Source organism: Calliphora vicina, chromosome 3 (assembly GCF_958450345.1).
Source record: "Calliphora vicina chromosome 3, idCalVici1.1, whole genome shotgun sequence".
In the NCBI taxonomy this organism is placed as follows: Eukaryota; Metazoa; Arthropoda; class Insecta; order Diptera; family Calliphoridae; genus Calliphora; species Calliphora vicina.
The window spans coordinates 18568137-18592532 of NC_088782.1; the positions used below are offsets into that span (position 1 = coordinate 18568137).

Consider the following 24396-nt stretch of genomic DNA (forward strand, 5'->3'; position numbering starts at 1 on the left):
GAAAGCACTTTTTATTATTTTAAAATATAGTACCCTCTGAATGGAACATAAAGACCAAATTATTTTTCAGATACTTTTATTTTTGCAAAATCTATTCCACTCTAGAGGCGTACAAATGGCACGTACGATGATATGGAATTGCCCATATGCATTAGTATGAGCTCAGTATTGGATAAGCAGTCAAAGGGTTATTTACAAATGAAATTGAGCTATTTTACACCAAATTTTTAGCTTTTATTTTGATACATTTGTACAATATGAATTTATTCAAAGTATTGACCATTGTTAGCTATGATCCTCTCCAATCTTTCTGGCAACAAATGGATTCCGAGCCGAAATATATTTCGGACACTATGTTGTGAAGTGGGAGTGTTCTGCATCAATCGAAACAAATAGTAGTCGGAAGGTGCAAGATCTGGACTAGAGGCGAAAATTCTCAAACACTTCATTATAAATACTTTTTAACAGGTTTTGCAACATGTGATCGAGCGTTGTCATGATGAAATATTGCGGTTTCGTGTCTGGCCGTATATTCTGGGCGTTTTTCGGTCAATGATCGCTTCAAACAATTTAGTTGCGTTCGGCACAGGTACCCTGTGATGGTCTGGCCAAATTTCAGCAGCTTATAATAGATAGGACACTTTCGGTCCCACCAAATACAGAGCATTACATTATCGCCATGGATATTTGATTTTGGTGTCGATTCGTCTTGTTGGCCGGTCTTCACATAAGATCTCTTACGCTTCGGTTATCGTAATGGATCCATTTTTCATCACAAAAATGATTTTCTTTTATATCGTTCAAGCTTAATTTCTGACATGGAAAATCGTCTTTCAAGGTTTCTCGGCTTCAATTCGTATGGTATCCAATTTCCCTGCTTTTAGATGAATCCGAAAATACTTTGAAATTGCTGCTTGAGTACCTTCCAATGCATTTGTATGCTCCTGACGAGTTTGACAACAATCTTCAGGGAGTAATGCCTACAATTCTTGGTCTTCAAACTTTTTGGCTGGTCTGGATAAATTTTGTCTTTCGTGGTAAAATCACAACTTCTGAAGAGCACAAACCATCTCTCACGCATTTAATCCGATGAAAAACATTCACTATAAGATTTGGTGAGCAATTGGTGTGCTTCAGCGGCACTTTTTTCAAATTTCGAAATTCTCGAGGCAAAAAAACTTTGTTGTTTACATTTTTAAGTCGGGAATAGAAAAAGTCCATGAATTTAGGAATTTTAGTAAATAGATAAAATTACATATTGAGAAACACGAACATCAAGGGGTAAAAATGGGAAAACAGTTTTTTACGTTAAAAATAAATTAACGTAGATTCGTATAATTTATTCAATTGGTTTATCAATTGGTTAATTTATACATTCCATGTAGTCAAGCGTGAAGTCAATTGTCACTTAAGTGGCTCTAAGTAATCTAGAGTATAGTCACTTTAAACGTTTACTTTGTACTTCACTTTAGAAAGGAGTTATTTTAGTAGTAGTAGTAATCTATTGGAGAGTTGTGGGAGGAAGACTTGTTTACTAGCAATCGGTTATTGGCCTGATTATGGGATGTCTTTTAACAGAATATATTTTTTATTAAAATGTAGCTAGATATGTAACTAGTTGTATCCTAGAAGTGCTGTGTAAGGAGAGTCGAGGAATTTTCAATTGTCAGATTTGACGAATGCTCATTTTTTTGCAGCAGCCTAATATACATATGTTTAGTACCCATTGTTGCATACATTCACTGAACTCTACTGTAAAGGTATTTCTGTTGCTGTTGTTGTATTTGTGCTCTTTCTTCTGCTCGTCCTTTTTAACTTGTGTTCATTTGTAACATTTTTCTTTTTAAAATGTTTTGAATGAGTGGATGGATGAGCAGCAAGCAACAACTACTCTGCATCAATATACATGAGTGAATGAATGAAAGAATGCATGTTTTTGGTTGTTATTTTCTTGCTACTATTATTGCTGCTACTATTTTCAGCGCAGCAGCAATTGCTATTTCTGCTGCTAATGATGATGGTGATTATTCATTCACAATGCATTGTATTGTATTGTTGTACTAGTATTGTGTAGTGTAGAAAATTGTACTCGTCCCAGTAGTTTTTCAAGTAGTCAATGTATCCCTTGCAATTTCGACTACATTTGTTTCGATCGCAGCAGAACGCTCTCTCTGGGATATGTTTTACAGAGTATCCACAATAGGCATGATTCGTTCAAAAAGATCAAAAGATCTTTGGCTCTCAATTAGAGATGCTAATCGGGACTGATTTTTGATAATCCCAGGGTTCGGGATTTGGTAAAGAAAGAAAAGAAAAATCTAAAATCCCGAAAATTATAAGAACGAAACGTACATAATTATGTCTTTGCAATTGAAAGTCAATTTTTTCTTTAGCAATAAATTTTTATTAGACGCTAAAAACCGTACTATTGCATCTATGGTTTCATCTGTTATTCTGGAACGAATTTTGTTTCCGACATATACTGCTGTCGAAAAGCATCTTTCACATTAAATCTTTCACATTGGCAAAACCGTTTGCAAATACTTATAACAAATCTGCAAATCTTCTTATTCCTTCAGAGATAAAATGATATATTTCTTTTGCAAGTTGCAAATCTACATTATAACATGGATTCGTTATTGTTATTTTGGGTTTTTTACATTTATTAATAATATCTTGTAGCGTTAGAGCAATCGAAATATTTTCATTTTGTTCGAGCTCCTCATCTGAGATAAAATCATTTTCGTTGGAAGAGGATTTAAATTGAGTTTTGTTAGATAACTTACAAAAAAAAGGTGAAGAATTGATTTTCTAGACCCCCACTCAAGAAAAACCAAAAATACCGCTTTCCTTTATTAACTATGTTGTAGCAGGAGTTGAGCTTAACAACTTTGCTGAACATTACTTGCGATATTCGGGCATATAGAACGTCAAAATTAATGAAAAAGGCACACAAAAATGACAGTTTCCCCTATTTATTTTTGAAAAACGGGATTTCGAAAATCCCGGGATTTAAAATTAAAAAATCCCGGGCTTCGAGATTTAAGAAATCCCGAAAAGCCCGGGGCTTCAACATAAAAGCTTGGTTGACAATATCAGCAATGTATGTTTTTGTTTTTCTTTCTTACTCCTTGTGTTGATCTTCACACATATTAAAATCACTAGTTCGGGATAGTCTGGCAGAACTGCTGGGGTACTAAGTATATAGTAGCTGGTATGACGATGTATTTATTTATCCTTTATTTTATTTTTGTAATGTTTATTTGTTTCTTCTATGTAGCACTTATACATGGTTTTGTATTGTCTTTTTTTTGTTTGTGTGTTTAAAATGTAATACATACTTATATATTGCGGTAAAATGTGGTACTTATGAATTTGTAGTCGTAAAACAAATACATAAACACTTACCTATATTTACACAAAAACACATACAAATATTTATGTAATTTCTATTGAAAAACAGATTTCTATTAGAAAACAAAAAAAAAATCCAACAATGCAGAACACAACAGAATAGACAACATAAAGAAAAGACTGCAGAAATAAAAAGGAACATCAACACATGAAAAAAAAAACATAAACAAAAGTCTGTAATTTTATACATCATTATCATTTATTTTCTAAGAATGTTTATTGCTACGAGGGCCGGAATAATTCTCTTAATATATTATTTCTAAAAATAATTAAAGCAAATTTATTTTAGACACTAAGAAAATTATTTCAGACCCCAAATGAATCTTAATTTAAAAAGAGAAGTTTTAAACATCTAAACGAAAATTAATTAATTTTTGCATTAACCCTCGTATGTGCATGTCAGAGCATGGTTATTTGTGAAGTAGTTTATATGAATTATATTCTTTTACCGGCATACAGTTTGTCTTTAAGCAGCTTATTCTTTCAGTTAACTTTGTTTTGTAAAAGATACTGTGTCTTCTTTAATATCTTCTTTCTCTTCATTGTCTAAATGCTAAAGCTACTGCATGCAACCAAGCATCATCATTGTCGTCGTCCATGTCAACGACTGTAAGTAACTACCCTGATGATGTTGTTGCTGATAAAAGTGATGTTAATAATTTAAGGGAATTTCGTTATTCAACTGGATCTACAAAGGGGCCTTGAATTAAACAAAAATAATAATATATACACAAGATATGAAATATTCTTATTCTAAGAGATGATCAAATCAAATCAAAAATTAAACCAATTCCAAATTGGCTAAATACCGAAGTTTTATTCCAAGTTATATTTTAGTTTCATCCTGTTACACTATGTCAAGTTAGCTAACACAAATTCTATTTTATTTTATATTTTTGATTCACCTGTAAACTTATGAAATATTATGCAACTTTATTTTGCATTTTAGGCGACAATTTAAACATTTTCATGATCAAGAATGCGACATTTTTTGGAAATAAATCTGGCATTTCTAAACGGCTGGTCCGATCATGATAAAATTTGACGTGAGCATATACAAGGAGTGTTCCAGTTTCAGTTATTAAAATGGACCCTACAAATGCTCCACCGGCGATGCAATGGGGGCTCAAATTAGGGTACCTTCTACAAGTAAAATTTTCATTTTTTATTTCCGATTTCAAAGATTTTTTATATTTTTGGAAAGCGCTCGGCTAGATCTTGAAAAAACATAGCTTTAGTGTGATATTTATAATTTCCGAGTTATATGCATGTCCGCTTTTTTAAAAATATAGGGCGCACTTTTGGACCGAATGGACTCGAATTTTTTTTGTTAGTTAGACAACTAAATTACCAATAACATACAAAAGATTTCAGAGCAATATCGATTACGAATCCAAAAATAACCGATTTTCAATTTAAAAATTCAAAAAATAGTATATTTTTGGTATTTTTTTGACAAAAAGGTGGCTTAACTCTTTTTTTATTAAAAAACTACTTTCTTTAAGACCATATAACAGTTTTATGTTTTTCTATAAAGTTTTGGTATAAGAAACATGTCCTATTTTTCGAACATATCGGCCCTACGCCTTTTGGAAATTGACCTATTTTTTTATCAAAATTTCAACTTTGGGCCACATGTTCTAAAATCCCAAAGCTGGGATAAGAAAACGGAATGCAGTTTTGGAAATCCTGATGTGTTCCCTATTTATCCCTAAAGTATTTTCCCAGCCCCGAAGGAAATGTGGACCCTATAGACAAAATTGTAAACAATATTTTTGGGATTTTCGCTCCAATTTTTAGGAATTGTGGGATTCCCTTTGACCTTTTGACAAGTTTTTTTACACCTTATTATTTAGAATGAAAAACTTAAAAAACGCTGAAAATTCCATTGAGTTTCGTTAATAAATAAAGATTTTATTACATATTTCAATTTATTGAGTTTCTAAAACTAAAATTTGTATCAAAATTTTAATAGGATTGAAAATATTAGGAACAATTTGATCCACATTTATTCCAAACTATTCTTTTTTTTAGATACATCAATTCTTCAATATCTCTATTACATTCAAAAAAATGCTACTTTAAAATTCCGCTTTTCAAAAATATTGCATTTTGATTTTGCCCCACTGTGCATTCGTAAATCTACGAAGTGGAAAAAATAGTGAAATCTTAACAGTTTGTTTCCTTTTTTATATTTTCTGTTGGCATTTGAATTCAAACATTAGCAACAACTATGGGATCAAGAACGTGACAAAAATATATAACTCACTTTTAGAAAAATGGTAAAATTTCAGAATTTGTATATAATTAATTAAAGATATTTCTTTTGAAACTAAAATTGAATAATAAATGATTTAGCACGCGACATTTATAACACGAAATACCATTCCGTCACGTTTGTAATAAAAATCAGTTAAAGTAATTTCAACACAATTTTGTAATTGCTTTAGTTATTAACTAGTGACCAAAAACAAAAACTCATCTTGATAAAATTCTCTTTGAAATTTGTTAAAGATAAATATTTAATTTTAACATTTCATCTGATTTCATTATTGATTATGATCAAGAACTCGACATTCATCAGTTTTTGAAGTGGAAAAATATTGAAATCTTAACAGTTTGTTTCCTTTTTATATTTTTCGTTGGCATTTGAATTCAAAGGTTTCTAGTTTGCAAAACAGTAGCAATAAATATGGGTTCAAGAACGTGACAAAAATACATAACTCGGTTTCGACAGCATTTAAAAAAAGGAAAAATTTGAGAATTTGTATACAATTAATTAAAGCTATTTCTGTAGAAACTAAATTAGAATAATAAATGATTTAGCACGCGACATTTATAACTCGAAATACTTTCCCGTCAAGTTTGTTATAAAAATCAGTTAAAGTATTTTCAACACAACTTTTGCGAAGGGTAAATAATAATTTGTTTATATAATCTTAGAAAAACTAATTTGTTTATTAACATTTGCATGGCCTTTCAGTGGAAATTGGAGAATTCTTGTACCAAAACTTAAGCAAAATCAGCTAATGACACCTAGAGGCCCTTTCTAAAAAGCTCCAAATACTTTCCTCTTCAATAATATTTTATTATTTTCATTGCTTTAGTAACTAGTGACCAAAAACTCATCTTGATAAAATTCTCTTTGAAATTTGTTAAAGATAAATATTTAATTATTACATTTTATCTGATTTCATCTTTGATCATGATCAAGAACTCGACATTCATCAGTTTTTGAAATGGAAAAAATATTGAAATTTTAACAGTTTGTTTAATTTGTTATATTTTTCGTTGGCATTTGAATTCAAAGGGTAGATTTTGCAGTTTGCAATTTGATTTTGCCCCACAGTGCATTCGTAAATATTCGAAGTGGAAAAAAATAATGAAATCTTAACAGTTTGTTTGCTTTTTATAATCAAATAGTAGCAATAAATCAAATAGTAGCAATAAATATGGGATCAATAACGTGACAAAAATACATAACTCGGTTTCGACAGCATTTAAAAAAAATGGAAAAATTTGAGAATTTGTATACAATTTATTAAAGTTATTTCATTAGAAACTAAATTAGAATAATATATGATTTAGCACGCGACATTTATAACGTAAATATTTTAAGTCAACTTTTGCGAAAGGTATATTAGATATAGAATATAGCTCTCTTACATTTTTAAATATAATTTTAGAAATAAATCATTTGTTTATTAACATTTGCAAGGTCTTTCAATTAAAAAAGCCCATATACTTTCGAAAATTTTTTTATTAAAATTTAAGCAAAATCGGCGGATGATACCTAAAATCCATTGTTCATTCGCCTTGCAAAAAAAACCTTCAAATACTTTCCTGTACAACAATATTTTATTATTTTCATTGCTTTAGTAACTAGTGACCAAAAACTCATCTTGATAAAATTCTCTTTGAAATTTGTTAAAGATAAATATTTAATTTTTTGCATTTTATCTGATTTCTGTTGTTTTTTTCTTCTTGCTATATTCATTCTATAACAAAGGTATAAAGAAGCAAAAGTATTTGTTTGTGAGAGTTTTGTTTAAGCCCTGGGTTGTGCTACCCAGATAGATTATCATTTTCAAAGTTTCGTTTACCTTTTCTAAAGCATAATTTTTTATAAACAGGTGAGCTACAATCAAACATTGTAGACATTAGTAAAGCTATCGCAGTAAAAACTTGGTAATTATACCCTACACCACCATAGTGGGGAGGGTATTATGCGTTTGTGCAGATGTTTGTAACGCCCAAAAATATTAGCCTAATACCCACCTTAAAGTATACCGATCGACTTAGAATCACTTTCTGAGTCGATTAAACGATGTCCGTCCATCTGGTTGGCTTGCTGGCTGTCCATGTAAACCTTGTGTGCAGTGTACAGGTCGCAATTTTGAAAATATTTCGATCAAATTTAGTACATATTATTTTATTCGGCCCAAGGACCAAACCTATTGAAACTGGCTGAAATCGGTCCATTATTTCACCTAGCCCCCATACAAATGTCCTTCCGAAATTGGACTTTATCGGTCATAAATGTTTAATTTATAAATGTATCTCCACAAATTGCGCTCCAAATAAGTTTTATATATACAGAATTCATGACACCAAATTTTGTTACGATCGGTCCATAATTAGTCATAGCTCCCATATAGACCCGCTTCCGAAAATCACTTTAACGCTTAAAAATGTTGGTATACACACAAAATTCAACATAGTTAACTTTCATATAGACATAAATCACACGACCTAATTTCATGGTGATCGGTCCATAATTGGTCATAGGCCCCATATAAGGCCCACTTCCAAAAATCACTCAAAAATATAAATTATTGAAATTTTAAAAGAAAAATGTTTTTGCTCTATTACTTAGTGTAGGGTATTATATGATCGGTCAAGCCCGACTTTCTTACTTGTTTATTATTACAAAAGGCATCGAAACTTACCCGTTCCAAGTTGTGAAAAATCTTTGGACTTCAATTGTATATAAGTTTGTAACCGCTTATCCAAGAACTGTTTGCAGGAATGATTATGTTAAACCAGTGGTAGCCAAGAAGAGCCGAACATGTTCATTTATTAAACTGTGTGAATAATTTTACTAAAATGATCAGTTTACAACATAGAAATAAAGTACATAATTGGTTATTATAATCCATTATCCACGTTCTCTTTGTGTCTACCACTGGTTTAAGGATTTTGTCATTCTAAAATTATATTAACAAATACGAAGCTAAAACTTTATGCTTCTAATCCTAGGGGAAATGCAGAGTGTTAGAATTTTCGTCTCAGCTCATTAAAATTAAAACAATCATCTGCTTAAGTTTAATTCAGAAATTATTTAAAAGAAATCCTAATAAAACAGAATCCGTGAAAGAAACGAAGAAACATTACTACAACCTCTGAGTAGTGCAGTGGCTGTTGATGATGCTGGGCTGCAGCTGCTGCTGGTGTTGTTTAGTTTTGTTTCTTTAGCTTTCATCATTTATTTTTCTATTTTCCTGCAATTTCAACTAGTTGTTGGTGACATTTTTGAGGTCATTCACATGTCGAGGGCGTGTTGTTGAACTTGATTGTTCCATTACTGACATAAAACTTTACACACACACATAAACAAATATGTTTTTTAAATACAAATATTGTACATACATACACACCTAACTTTTATGAATAAAAAAAAAGTTGAGTTTTTGTATAAGAGTCTGCTTTCTATGCCTTTATTTTCTTTTGAACATAAATTCCTTTTATATTTCCTTTCCTCTTTCTGTTTTTAACGTTTATTTTAGTTTCTTTTTTTGTTTTTTAATAATTTGTTCGTTTAATTTATTCACTTCCTTTAGCTTTAGTTGTCTTTGAATGAAGTTTTATAGGAGTTTTTTTTTACTCCTTTTTGTTCCCGTTAACTTCTCCAAGTCTTTCATTATTTTCTTTAGTTATCTTGACTTATATTTTGTTTGGATCTTAACGTAGGGAGTGGATCACAGTCATTTATATAAAAATAAAATGTGAAATCCCAGTAAATTTTTGTATTAATTAATTTTCTTTTCAAATGAAGACTAAATAAATAACTTCCTCATTTTTTGCAGTTTCTAAAAATTTTGAAATCAAACATTGAATTTACTGAATTAACATAGTTAATACCTAAATATAGGTGGCTCAATATGCATTACTATTTTGAAATTGGCGGCTTTTAAGGAAATTTCATTTTTGTGTCCTCAATTTTCTATTATAGAAACAAATTGTTTTCTTTTTACCGAAATCAAAAACGTTATTTAACCATATTCGACTGTGACGAATCTTATATACCCTTCACAAATTGTACTTTAAACTAAAAATTTTAAATATTTTTAGGTAAACAAAATTAAAAAAAAAAAAAAATTAAAAAATTTTTTTTTTTTTTTAATTTTTATTTAAAATTTTTTTTTATTTTTTTAGTAAATAAAATTTTATGACAAATTATTATTTTTTCCGATTTTGACCCATTACAGGTCCAACTTACTATGGCATTGCAAAGGACTTTGAAATATCTAATATATAGTATTGTTTAGATCAAAAACACAGGGCAGCAAAACCAAAAAAAAATTTAGACGATAGATATTGTGTTTCCAGTAGTACAAATATGGTCAAAATTTTAAATTCTATGGACAGGTTTTTTTTAAAAAAATGTTTAAGTAAAATTGTGAATTTTTTTACACGTTGCTCCACAAAATTAATGATGACTCACAAAGTGTTCGTCCGATATTATTAAAATAAACTTAGAAAAATTTAAATTTACATAGCCTTTAATCCGTTTATATATTGAGTTTTAATCGGCTCAGCAGTTTTAGAGTTATAATAACAAATTGAAACAAAAAATATTTTTTTTCGTGAAAATAGAAAATTTTTTTGTTTTAAAAACGGCAGAAATTGTTCAGTTTTATTAGTTTATCGCAAAGCCACATATAATAGCTATAAAATGAGATATCGGTCATGAAAATCGATTAATTCTTTACGAATTTATTAACAATTAAGTGAATTCGCTCATTTTCACAAAATTTTAGTTTTTGTTTGATATACATTAGGGTGGGTCAATTTGTTCGGGCCCAAAAAACGTGGTAAAGCGTATAGCAAATTCGTAATCTACGGAAAATTCTATGAACTTTTTCAGAAGAAACCATGGTTCTAAAATCAAAATCGAGCTTCCGGTTTTTAACGAGATTTGGAGCTCAAGACCTCTTTTGCTAGGAGACCTCGGGTATGTTCAATTTTAAAAATAATAATATTTCTTCGTTTGTGTTCCGATTTCAAGAAAATTACATATATATAGAATCTTCTCGTCGAGTACTACATATAACATCTCGTAGCTATATATTCTTTATGCATCTTCTTAGAAATTTTTTTTAGATAACTTAAAAAGAATAAAAGCACATTTTTCCCAAAAAAATAACGAAAAATCGCCTTTTTTAATTTTTTGAAATTTAAGCATAACTTTATACTCAGTCATTATTTTTAATCAATTTTTTCTTTATGTTATATATACATTTCTTGTTAGTCCTATAAATTAAAAATAGAGAAAATCGGAAAATATTTGAAACCGCGGTCATCAAAAAACGTGGGTAAAAATGTTACAAATGTATTATTCAAATGCCAATATCTCTTACGCTATAAGAGATAATCGATAGCTACGAGATGTTATATGTAGTACTCGACGAGAAGATTCTATATATATGTAATTTTTTTTAAATCGGAACACAAACGAAGAAATATTATTATTTTTAAAATTGAACATACCCGAGGTCTCCTAGCAAAAGAGGTCTTGAGCTCCAAATCTTCTCGTAAAAAACCGGAAGCTCGATTTTGATTTTAGAACCATGGTTTCTTCTGAGAAAGTTCTTAAAATTTTCCGTAGATTAGGAATTTGCTATACGCTTAGTAGTTGACCCACCCTAATATACATAAAATTTAATAGTTAATGTTCTTACTTCGGCTGATTGAATTTTGAAAACATTTTCCTCATGCTATGTACAAATTTTCACATATACATTGCGTTTTAATCGACTCAGTAGTTTCGGAGTTATAATAACAAATTTTAAGAAAAAAATAAATTTTTTACTTGAAAATAGCAAAATTTGTTGTTTTAAAAAATCATGAAAAATCGAAAACGAAATTGTTCAGATTTATTACTTTATCGTAAAGCCACTGTAATAGGAACAATGACATATGGGCAATTCCATATCACCGTACGTGACATTTGTACGCCTATAGAGTGGAATAGATTTTGCAAAAATAGGAGTATCTGAAAAATAATTTGGTCTTTATGTAACATTCAGAGTACCCTCTATATTTTACAATAATAAAAAGTTCTTTCGAAATATTGTTGTCTAAAATATTGAGCGAAATAAGGGTATATCGCACGTGACATAAAACGGAACTCATTTTGAGGTACATGCAGAAATATGCGAAAATATCCGAATCGTGAGAGGCGTTATGTTTTCTTTTAATTTCTTACACTAAACGAAATATTTTTCCTTTAAAATCCCTCATATTTAAATAAAAAAATCTTTGGATGATTTTATAATAAATAAAATTTAATATCATACGTGACATACCGTACGTGACAGATTTTTTCTCTTATAATAAAACTATGTATATATATTCTGTAAATATATGTATACTAAAAATTAAAAAAAATTAATGGAAAATATACATTCTGCTTTAATAAACAATTTGACAATAGCATGAAAACAATCAGAGTCCAATTCATTTCGTACTACAAGCTAATTGGGAGCCTAGTTTTCGCCGCAATTTTATTCCATGAATTTTAGAATTGTCAAAAGTTATATATATTTTCGAAAAGTAGACAAAATCCTCTATCTATTGATATATAACTTGCGTTTTTTACTTGGCAAATAAATCAGGGAAAACTTAACAACTCACAGAGAATTTACCTAGCACTGTCTTACTTAGGGTCCCCTGGTGGGCCCATGCGGTCAAAATTCAAAACATAAACTCGAAAACACTTCTTCTTTGCGCATGTAAACCGGACAAAGCGTTTAAAAGTTACAGATTTATTACCCTCTTTTTTTTCTTTATCAGCATCATCGCTGATAATGAGATTGTTCAAAAAGTTGATCGTCTGGAAACAAAATAAAATTAAATTTTTTCATGTTCATGCGTTGAGTATGATGACATTTAATTTATTTTAATATAAAAAAGTGATAAGTTATATTTGAAACAGTTTCAAACAAATATCGCACATTTGCTGCAACAATGTCATAACTCAAAATCCGGGTGTTTTGAACTGATTAATACAAAATATGCGCCGTTCTTTAGTCTTTCATATACATAGTTTTATCAGTTTTAAAAACAGTCAATTATTTTTTTGTATGAGAGTGCTTTTTTGTTGTAAACTTCAAAATGAAAATTCATGTTTTCTCGTATATTTGACAAGTAAAAAATTGGGTTAAATACAGATTAGAAAGATATTAGTATCTACTATTTAAATAAGGTTTTATTTCAGAAGTCGCATGATTTGTTGAAAATTTATTTAAGAACTAGTAAAATGTCAAAAAACATTCAAAGTCGTTTTTCTCGAAATTACTTTTTTTGAATTATGACGTTGTTGCAGCAAATGAGCGATATATATTGTGACAATCAATTTGTTTTTGTATCATAGACAATGAAACCCTGAAAATAATGCAAAGTATTGTAGTGTACAACCCCTTTACATGTAAATAGTTTTTAAACAAAAGTCAAAATCAACATTTAAATTTATTTTTTTAAAAAAAATTCTTTTATATAAATTGAACAGATTAATTGCAAAAATGGCTAGACAATCACAACAGCTTAATTTTTTTTTCCATTTAATTGTAAAAATAAGTACACACTAGCAAATTGTTTAAAAGTTCATATGAAATTAAATACATTTTTTAAACCTAAATATTTATTTAACATACAATTATCTAGGCCTTTGTCAATCACTCTTTTTTTAAAAAAATAAAGTAATTAATCACTATTTTAATTTCGCTTTACAAAAGCGTCATATAAAATTTATAAAATAAATAGCTTTTTTCTATTTTTATACACTCACCTTTGACAATATACAGGAACAATACAGCCTTAAAAAGGCTGGTGAAATCCATTTTTTAAAAACGTCACTTTTTTCCATTACATTTTTTTAGTTTTTTTATGAAAAAAACAAATGAAATAATCTATTATTTTGGTTTCAGTTTTTCTTTTTTGTTTCAAAACTTTAGGTTTTTGTTTAAAACACAGTTAAAAAAACACACAGGCGATGACAACAACAAAAAAATGGAGGTTTAAATTGGTCTAGTTTCACTTAAAAACACACTTTTACAAACAAAAATTTATATGGAAAAAAAATGATTAATATTTGTTGTTGTGATTTTCACGCTCTATGACACATGTATGTTTGTTTGTGTGTGAATTTTGATAAGGGTTTCTGTCTCTCTGTTCTCTTGTTAAAACAATTTACACTCAAACCCTTTTTTTTACTGTTGGCTGCCTTCACAAGATTTTGTGAGCAGAAAAAAACGGTATTTTTGTTATAAATTTACAATTTCATTAGGATCAGGTTTTTTTTGTTATTGTTGTTGTTTGCTGTTGATATTTCACACCAACTGTTGTATAAACAATTTATGTTGTTGTTGTTGTTGATTTATAAATTTCTTGTTTTAGTTATTGTTGTTGCTTGTAAATGTTGTTATTTTTATCACTGTTTAAGCATCAGTTGACACCATCATCATCATCAGCATCGTCTTCAACGCCTGGAAAATGGAAAAAGGAGGAAAAAAAAAACAAAATTATGTGAATTAAGTGAATTTACTTGTTGTAATCGTTTGCAGTATGTGACAAGGATTGATAAAAATTATGTTTAAAAATGTAGCACTAAACAAAAAATTTAAAATAGTTAAGTCCAAATCACCAATACATATTGTTACGTTTTAACCTTTTCAAAACATTGGTTTATTTCCTTTAAATAAACCGGATACTTTTGATTGCAAATAAAAGCCGTTTAGTAGTTTAAAAATTGTAGCAACTCTTTATTTATTCAAAATGTACAACAACCACAGAATTAAATAGCCACTCAATGTTTTTTATACACGTTTATAAATTCTCAGAAATACAAACACAATTTATAATGTACACGAATTTACTTGAAAAAAACACAACACACTTTAAGGCACTTAGATGATTTTTATTCGAAAAGCGTCTCTGATAAACTCCCTCACGACTGCTCTATTTGTACAATGTTCTTAAACTGAATATTCGAATTCGACAGCGTTGCCAACTTACGATCAAATCAACTGAAAGCTTTTATTTAATAATGCCCACAGATATGTTATAGTTTGCTATTACAGCACTGTTATTTGAAAGCATTATGCTACTTTTAAATCAGCCCTTAAAATCGTTATATTTGTATTCAAGTACAATTTCGTAACAATATATAGTTCTACTATTTTGCTCATTTCTTCCGGCCTTTCAAAAATCTCTAACAATATTTTATGATAAAATTTGGGTTTAAAAATTCTAATATTGACTCAAAAATCGATTTTTATTAAATATTTTAAAGCTTCTAATCACAATTTTAAAACCAATAGTCAGATGCTGAAATGTTGCTGCCAACTATTTTTAAAATTTGACATACTTAAGTAAATAATTTAAATTGCTTAATTGTGGTAGACTTATGGTTGCTTTGCTTGTTTATCATGTCACAACCAACTAGGTAGAATTATTAGGGGCAGTTGTCAATTAGTTATCTTGTTATGTAAGAAATATTATAATGAAACAAAATAAAATTTTAGATTGTTTCTTCAGCTTTACACCACTCCAATCTTTTATTTTATCTGATGAACATTTTACAAAGTTCAAATATTTTTATTTAAAAGAATATTTCGGCTGTGCCGAATCTTATATACCCTTCACCAAATTATACTTTAAAATACAAATTCTAAATACATATTCTTAGGTTAACAAAATTTAATTTTTTTATTTTTTTTTTTAAATTTTTATTTTGTTTTAATTTTTTTATTTTTTTCAATTTTTTTTTTGTAATTTATTTTATCACAAACCCATTTTTTTTGTTAAAAAAAATTTCGGGCTAAAAAATATTTTTCCCGATTTTGACCCACAGATATAGATAAAAAAGGACAAAAATCTAGGTTATCCCGTTTTTTTCCTTATATATCAGCCATTTGTGGGCTGATTTTCTGGATTTCAAATAGCTTGATTGTAAGTTCTTTGGGGGCTACGGAAAGTTGATTTCAACATGCAGACGGACATGGCTATATCGACTATGCTATCTATAACGATCCAGAATATATATGCAGCATTTCATGTCTAGTGAACTAATTTTTGAATTCGATATCTTCCGATCGGGATGAACCTATTGATAGCTATTTATTCAATATTTCAAAAAAAAAAAAAAATTTTACATTTTTTTCCTCTTAAAGGAATAGACTTAGGTCTTTTTATTTTGAGCAAAAATAAAATTTAAAAAAAGGACCCAATTTGTTTTGATAGATATCCATCGCATCTCACCAAGAGACCAAATAGGTCTTCAAGGAAAAAATCTAAGCGTTCGTTTCAGAAAAAAGTTTTTAAACTATTAGAGACACATTTTGCTAAGAACAATAGGTAAAAAGTTACATGGATGCTAAAAAACACCTGTTTGGCCAAAATGTCAAATGTTGGCCCCCTCTAACTCAGAGAGTTCTCCACCGATCTTGTTTAAAATTTGTGTCTGAATTACTATCTAATAGAACTGCTTGGTGCAAAGACATCGATTTCAAAAGTTGGTTCACTTGACATGGGTTATCGGGTTATCGTAATGGATCCATTTTTCATCTCAAGTAATGTTTCGGTGCGAAAACGATTTTCTGTCTTTAATTCGTATGTTACCCAATTTCCTATCTTTTGGATGAATCCTGCTGCTCGCAAAAGTTTTGAAATTGCTGCTTGTATAGCTCCCAATGATTTGACAACAATCTTCAATTCTTGGTCTACAAACTCTTTGGGCTGGCCTGGGCATTATTTGTCATCCGTGTCAAAATAACCGAACAAACCATATATCACACGTTGAAAGCGATGGACTTTTTTTATACTCTTCACCATGAGTGGCAAGGGTATATATAGGTTTGTCATTCTGTTTGTAATTTCTAAATTTTTCATTTGTGACCCCACAAATTCTGGATCATTGTAGATAGCGGAGTCGATATAGCCATGTCGGGAATTCTCACGGCTCAGTTGTTATTTAAAATCGAGAAAATTGACTCACAAATGGCTGTGATATAAGGAAAAAACCAGGACAACCTCGATTTTTGGCCTACTTTTTATCTATAACTACATTACATTACAATATGGATATTCAATAATAGATATTTCAAAGCCCTTGGCGTATATAAAGCCAAATTAAGTCGGACGTACAATGGGTCAAAATCGGGAAAATTATTTTTTACTTCGAATTTGTTTCACTAATATATTTAAAATTTTTTGTTAAAAAAAAATTCAATAATAAATTTTTTTTTTAAATTTTTATAAATAAATTGTAATATTAAATAAATAAAGAGTAAACATTTTTAAACCACTGATCGCTTTTATTTGCAATTAAAATAATTCGGTTTATTTAAAGGAAATAAACCACCATTTTTAAAAGGTAAAAACGTAACAATATTATACAAATTTTGCAATTTAGTTACTAATGTTAGAGAAATTAATAGTTTATTAATATTACAATTCTCGATTCCAGTAAACCTTTCTGTGGAATAGCCTATATATAAAAAATAATTTAATTTCTGGCATTTTTTTAAGTGTCCCATAAATATTTTTTTTTGAAATGCAAAAAAATTCTGTAACAAAATAATGATTTAATGAGCCTTTTGTTAAATCATTTTTATTTATTTATTTAATTTTGTTGTTGTTGTAAAGTACAGAGATTGAGTTTAATTTATTTATGCCAGTTTGATTTAATTAATGCCATTATTTTAAATAACATTAAGCAGAGTGATTGCATTTAACGGGCATTAATTATAAAAATATGTAATACACTGTGTTATAAAAAAGAAATTAAAAAAGTTGAATACATTTAACAAATTGTGTGTGATTGAGTTGTTGATGTAGCCACCCTGGAAAGAAGGCAAGCGGCATAGACTGGTTCTAGTTTTAAATCCTGATACAAGACAATTTTATAGGAATTTTTTAAAACATTTTTAAGAAAAAAGTTATATTGTTTCAAAGCTCGATAAAGTTTTTACTTTTTTGATATTTTCAAATACAATTTATGCTAAACTCTACCTCTGAAAGCTAATTTTAAATAATAAATGATGTCAAATAATCGCACTTTAGTCAAGGATTCAAACTTTAGTTAAAATTTCCAAATATCTTAACAGTTTTTGGCGACCACCCTAATAAACACACATACATATGTTAGTAAGTAAAAACTAAAATTTTAAAAAAATTCTTTACTTTATCCTTAATATTGTTTTATGAGACAGCAATCCATAATTTGTTGCTTTTTTGCTATGAATGACGTTGCCAACAATATTATTACTATTATTGTTGCAAAATTTCATAAATTTTTATGTTTAAACTTATTTTATTTCAACTTTTTTATTTATTCACAAAAACACATATGCAACACATACACTACCAACAATAATAGCCATCAAATGTTGCAACATGTAGAGAACAGCAACAGAGAACTCAAAATACTTGACGGTTTGACTATTTTGCTGCAGTGCGCTTAAATGCTCTACATTTTTCATATTTATCCCAGAGAGCAACATTAAAATACACAAAAATACTACATGCAACAACAAAAACAACAACAATAACAAGCAGCAGTAAAACAAATGACAGTATAACGGACTGGCAGAAATGTTAAATGCATTGAATGTATGTATTTGTGAATATGTGTTAATGTTGCAACATGTGTACTTGTGTGTGTGCTTGAGTATAAATTTATATGCAACAATATTTTAAGTCAGTTTAGCATCTTTTGCTGAGAACAGGAATGTCTACAAACGAAGTGAAACATAAAATATACAGTGTCTCACATAAGTACATATACGAATTTTGATACGAAATTCTATACATAATCGCATTAACAATTTTTCAAATTCATTTCTAATATTAACTATCCAATATATTACAAAGAGATTAATACATGGTCCAATGCTGGACGTTCTGAATATGTCAGAATAATGTTGGCCTCCATGTCGTCTATTGTTGCTGGTTTATCAGCATAAACTACTAACTTCACGTGGCACACTGTGGTAAATCACAAATCTAGCCTTTTGGTTTTTAGCTCCGATTAGGAAAAACTAAGCTTTAAAGTCGTTGTTGTCACCAGGTACATTAAGATTTCAAAGAGAAGTGTATTTTTTGTGTGACTTTGGTTTATGATTAAAAAGGCTACGGCGATTTTATTGTCATAATTTTTTTATATTATTATTAAGCTCTATTTCAAGGAAATATGCGACAATTTTCATTTAATTATATCCATTGTAACTATTAAAAAAAACTATTTTTGTGAGAAGATCAGAAATTGGAAAAAATAAAATATTTTCTTTTTTCAAGTAGAGTTAAAGCTGTTTATTCCGCATAGTTCCGCTGTAAAACTTTATTTGGGTTAATCTGTCAAGTGTTCACTTTAAGGTAAATCAAAAACATCTTGTGCATTTTTGCGACCGCCATAAATTTTTTTCACTTTTCCAGTATGACCTACACAAAGAAAAAATAAAATATTTTCTTTTTTCAAGAAGAGTTAAAGCTGTTTATTCCGGATAGTTCCGGTGTAAAGCTATATTTGAGTTAATCTTTCAAGTGTTCACTTCAAGGTAAATCAAAAACATGTTGCGCATTCTTGCGACCGCCATAAATTCTTTCACTGGGTAAAAACTCCCAAAATACATTGCGAAAAAAAATTGTTTTTTTATAATCGTTTATATATTTGAACTCATTTTTTATATGATTCATAAGTGAGAAGTGAACACAACGTGATTTATTAATTTTGTCCAGTTAGATTTGCAATCTACCACACTGTGCGTGGCCCCACAGCAAATAATCGAGAAATGTCAAATCGCATGAACTTGGAAGCCAATTGACATGCCCAATTCTCAAAATCAAGTTATCTCCAAATTTTGATTTCAATAAAGCGGTCACCATACGGCCATAGCGCCATTGTGTTTAAACCTCATCTCGCACGGATTAATGTCATCTATATTGTCAAACAAAAAATTATTAATCATGGTGCGATCTTGGTAACGATCTTCATTGCATTTTTCTGGATGTAATGGTGCATGTTATGGATTGGTCTCACTCCATGTGCGGCAGTCGTCTATAAGTAACGATTACTGATTTTCAAAGAAAAATTTTGATAATTTGGCAGCGTTGTTCAAGTGTCAATCTATTCATAATGATTTGCCAGAGTATACTGATCATAAATGTTAAAATGTGAGGGCTGCATGAATGATCGTTTGACAGTTAACCCTTTCGTAAGTTCTATCGGGATTAAAATATGATAAAAATATATTTTTTTTCAAGATTTACTTGGTTTCTGACAGGAAAAAAAACTCCTCAAATGACTTTTATTTTATGACGGAAAAAATATAACTCCACAAATAAGTTTTTTCTATGACGGCGAACGTTACGTTGTAAAATAACTGTTAACTATGGAGTAGAGATAATTTTTTTACGAATCTATTGGTATATAATGACAGTATAGATCTCCGTTGACACTAACACATAGAGTTTTTGATTTCAAATTTCAAAAATATTATCAAAAACAAGTAATAAAGTACGGTCGGTCAAGCCCGACCATATAATACCCTACACTAAGTAAAAGAGCAAAAACATTTTTCTTTTAAAATTTCAATAATTTATATTTTTGAGTGATTGAGGAAGTGGGCCTTATATGGGGGCTATGACCAGTTATGGACTGATCACCATGAAATTAGGTCGTGTGATTTATGTCTATATGAATGTTTACTAATATACCAACATTTTTAAGCGATTTATGCACGTTAAAGTGATTTTCGGAAGCGGGTCTATATGGGAGCTATGACTAATTATGGACCGATCGTAACAAAATTTGGTGACATGAATTTTGTATATATAAAACTTATTTGGAGCGGAATTTGTGGAGATACATTTATAAATTAAACATTTATGACCGATAAAGTCCAATTTCGAAAGGACATTTGTATGGGGGCTAGGTGAAATAATGAACCGATTTCAGCCAGTTGCAATAGGCTTGGTCCTTGGGCTGAAAAAATAATATGTACCAAATTTTATCGAAATATCTTCAAAATTGCGACCTGACTCTGCGCACAAGGTTTACATGGACAGCCAGCCAGCCGACCAGACGGACGGACGGACATCGTTTAATCGACTCAGAAAGTGATTCTAAGTCGATCGGTATACTTTAAGGTGGGTGTTAGACTAATATTTTTGGGCGTTACAAACATCTGCGCAAACGCATAATACCCTCCCCACTATGGTGGTGTAGGATATTATGAATAAAAAATATTTTTCGTTTGTGCAAAATGAAGATGTTTTGGAAATAAAGTATGGTGCAAAGTGTTCCAAAAAAACATAAATTATTGAGTAGAGGTGTAAAAACGTGGTTCGGGCTTTATTTCTGTCGGAAAACCGAAATGAAAATTTAAAATTTATTCTCATAACAGACAGTCATTTTTTTGTATTTTATGTCGCGTTTTTGACCCATGTTTATTGCTAAAAATTGTAAAACCATAATAGCATAAACAGGTACTAAAATGATATCGAAAAATTTAAGCCAGAAAAAAATTGTCGCGTTCTGGGCAGTTGAAAAGCAATTGTGCAAATTAATTTTGTTTGATGCGATTTTTAAAGAACTTTGGCACAAATATGAGTAAATTCAACATTCACATTTGAATGAACCTTACGATAGAACAAATATTTTATGATGTAGACTTTCATTTTAACATTGACCACTTTTTTTTTCGTCCTTGCAAAAAGGGGCCAACCTAAGAAGTAAGTATTTCATATGTGTAAATGTACATATGTATTTAAGTACGTATGAGAGCCATGTACTTGTAGTTTATGTAGTGTGAGAAATATGAAGAATATTTAAGATACAGCTGCAGATACAGATACGCTACTAAAAACTACTAAATAATAATTGTTGTTGTTTTTGCTGTCCTTATTGCTACTGTAAGAGCAACTATGACTACCAGGGGCAAACTGTGGAAACCGCAAACAAGAAATGTTATAAATATATTTTATGTTCATGTGTGTGTATGTAACTTATTCTGTAAATGTAAGTGTGTGTGTTCTTTAAGCTACTAACTTATAGAGCCTGGCATTTGTAAGTGAAAAATACATACATTTGTTTCCATACTTGGGTATATGAAAGCATGTAGTTAGACATGAGTGTATTCTGCTCCTACTTGCATTTTCATTTGTTATGTACAGTTACACTTACAATTGCACGTACACTTACCAAATATGTATGTATGTACAATAAAACACTCATACACATGGACCAAACTTAACAAGATACTCGTTGTATAAAACTACTATAGAATGCACAATGTATTTAACAAAAGACATTTTTATGTGCGTTTTAAATGTATTTACTTGCACCGTGTATATTAGACTGCTGCAAGTTGAATGTAAAAACAAAGCCATACTCTACGGAGAGTTATGGTCAAATTACAGGAAGCTATCTTTAGGGAGGAGTCTAAAGTTTTTATGTTAAAGTAAGTATTTTAACATATATACATTTATAAAATTACAGCAATATATTTAGCACTTGCATTAGCTTTTTCATTTCATACATTTGTTTTATTATTATTTTAAAACTATGCACAAATACAAATTTACAAAGCTGCGTAAACATTTGCAAATAAATAATGTATTGTATTAGTCAGTACTGACTGCATTTGTAAAAATTAGCAATTTAAATTTATATTTTATATAATAAGTTTGCATAACGTTTGCTACACTGATCACATGTGGTGGATCTCAGTTGTGATCTGAAAGTCATGGCGATGCTAAGAGGTACCCAAGGTGGCCATACGAAACTATGTGTTTCCTGTGTCTCTGGAATACGCGATTTAAAGGAAACTAGTATGGGACGTATGATTGGCTTGTTCGAGATCCAACGAAGAAAGGACGAAACTACGTAAATGATCCGATCGTGTCAATGAACAACGTGCTCATGTCCACTCTTCATGTCAAACTGGGAATCGTCAAAAATTTCATCAAGGCCTTTGCGAATCTACCGAAAATTCTCTATTGTTTGAAAAATATTGTTACGAAATTGTACTTGAATTCAAATATGTATAACGGTTTTAACAGATGGTTTGAAGTTGCATAATGCTTCTCAGACTTTATATGATTCTAAAACACAGAGCGATAATTTAAACTGTTGTTGCAATAAAAGTATCCGTTTTATTTAAAGGAAATAAACCACCGTTTTTAAAAGGTAAAAACGCAAATATATTTTCCCAAGAATCAGCGAAGAAAAATTTAAGGAAAGTGTATTGAACGGAAGTCCATGAAAGGAAATTAAAGACGCTTAAGTCTGTTATGATAAACTTGAGTGGAGGACTGTGAATAAAGTCATACGATATTTTTGGGAAGTAAACGAGCACACAATTACACCGCCCTTGTAACCAAGATGTTGCAATACTTCCAGAAAATTGAACATGTCTCTCAAAATTTACTTCTTGTCTCAGAGTCGGACATGCACATGGAAACGCGATATAAAGGGTGGCTGAAATTTGTTGATGGTCGCAAAAAACTTTCCATCCCGGCAATGAAGATGAAGAAGATACAATGGGAGTTTTCTATGTCACAAAACTGAAGTTAACTGACAAATTAAAAACAATTGATTTTTTCCAGATTTTTTCCTCATCCCACACAAACTTCACTTTGATGATGATTTTAATTGAGTTTAGTTAGATAACTTACGAAAATAATTATGAAAAACTGAGTTTCTAGGGTCCCACTCAAGTAAAACCAAAAACACCGCTTCCCTTTATTGTCTATGTTGTAGCTTAACAACATTACTGAACATCACTTTGTGATATTAGATGGTAAAAATTCATGAAAAAGGCACCAAAAAAATATAATTTCCCCTTTACGATACGATTTTTTTTTACCGATATAACTTATAATAATATGTTGTTCTCAGATTATGATAACTATAAGCAGAAAGCAACATAATATGGTAAGTCCTTCATCATAAATATGGTTGTCACAAACATATACTTGTTTACTGTAACCATATACAGAGACTAAAGTTTAAATACACCTCAAAAATATTTAAACTTTTGTCGAGTGAATTTTATCATATTTTTAAGAATTACCATTATGTCTGTAACGTCTATAGTTTTTGTTACTGTATTTTGTTATTTATGAAACTAAATAAAACTGTATACTTTAAGTTTTCCTTAAACGTTTACTTTTCTTTAAACAATCAATATTTGAGATTGTCTCTGCCTGTATATGCCTAATACAATCATGTGAATTGTAAATTAACCATATTATGGTTACCGCAATCATGTAAATAGTTACTGTGACTATAATATTGTTAAAAAACTTGTAACAATGTTGAAATTGTTACAGTAAACATGCACAACTATTTTTTTTCTCTGTGTGCATAGATTTAATGCATCATGGTTACCAAAGTACAAAAATGGTAACATTTTTTTAATTCTATGGATTGATTTTTTAAATAATTTGTTTTTCTAAAATTGTGAATATTTTAGAGGTTGAAAGTAGCCCCAAAAAATAAGAACTTCTGCATCATTAGTTTTGTCAAGTTGGCTGCCGTAATAATTTAATGGCCATACAAATTTTTTTTCCTCAAGGTGGATATTTATCACTTTTTCTATATTTTAGCACGGTTATATCTCGTATACCGTACGGAATATATCTTTTATCACTGAAGCAAAGTTGTAGATATTGAATAGTAGAAAAAAGGTGCCTTAAAAA

General features: G+C 29.7%; 1 protein-coding gene across 1 annotated transcript in view; it reads right to left on the bottom strand.

Annotated features, from left to right (window-relative positions):
• Dscam4 (Down syndrome cell adhesion molecule 4) overlaps nt 1-13619 on the bottom strand; it is a 165630-nt gene extending 152011 nt beyond the window's left edge. Inside the window, exon 1 of the mRNA XM_065505556.1 lies at nt 13484-13619. Coding sequence (XP_065361628.1) covers nt 13484-13535 — 52 coding nt within the window. The 5' untranslated portion in view covers nt 13536-13619. The remainder of the gene's footprint in view (nt 1-13483) is intronic.
• Between the last annotated feature and the right edge of the window lie 10777 nt (nt 13620-24396).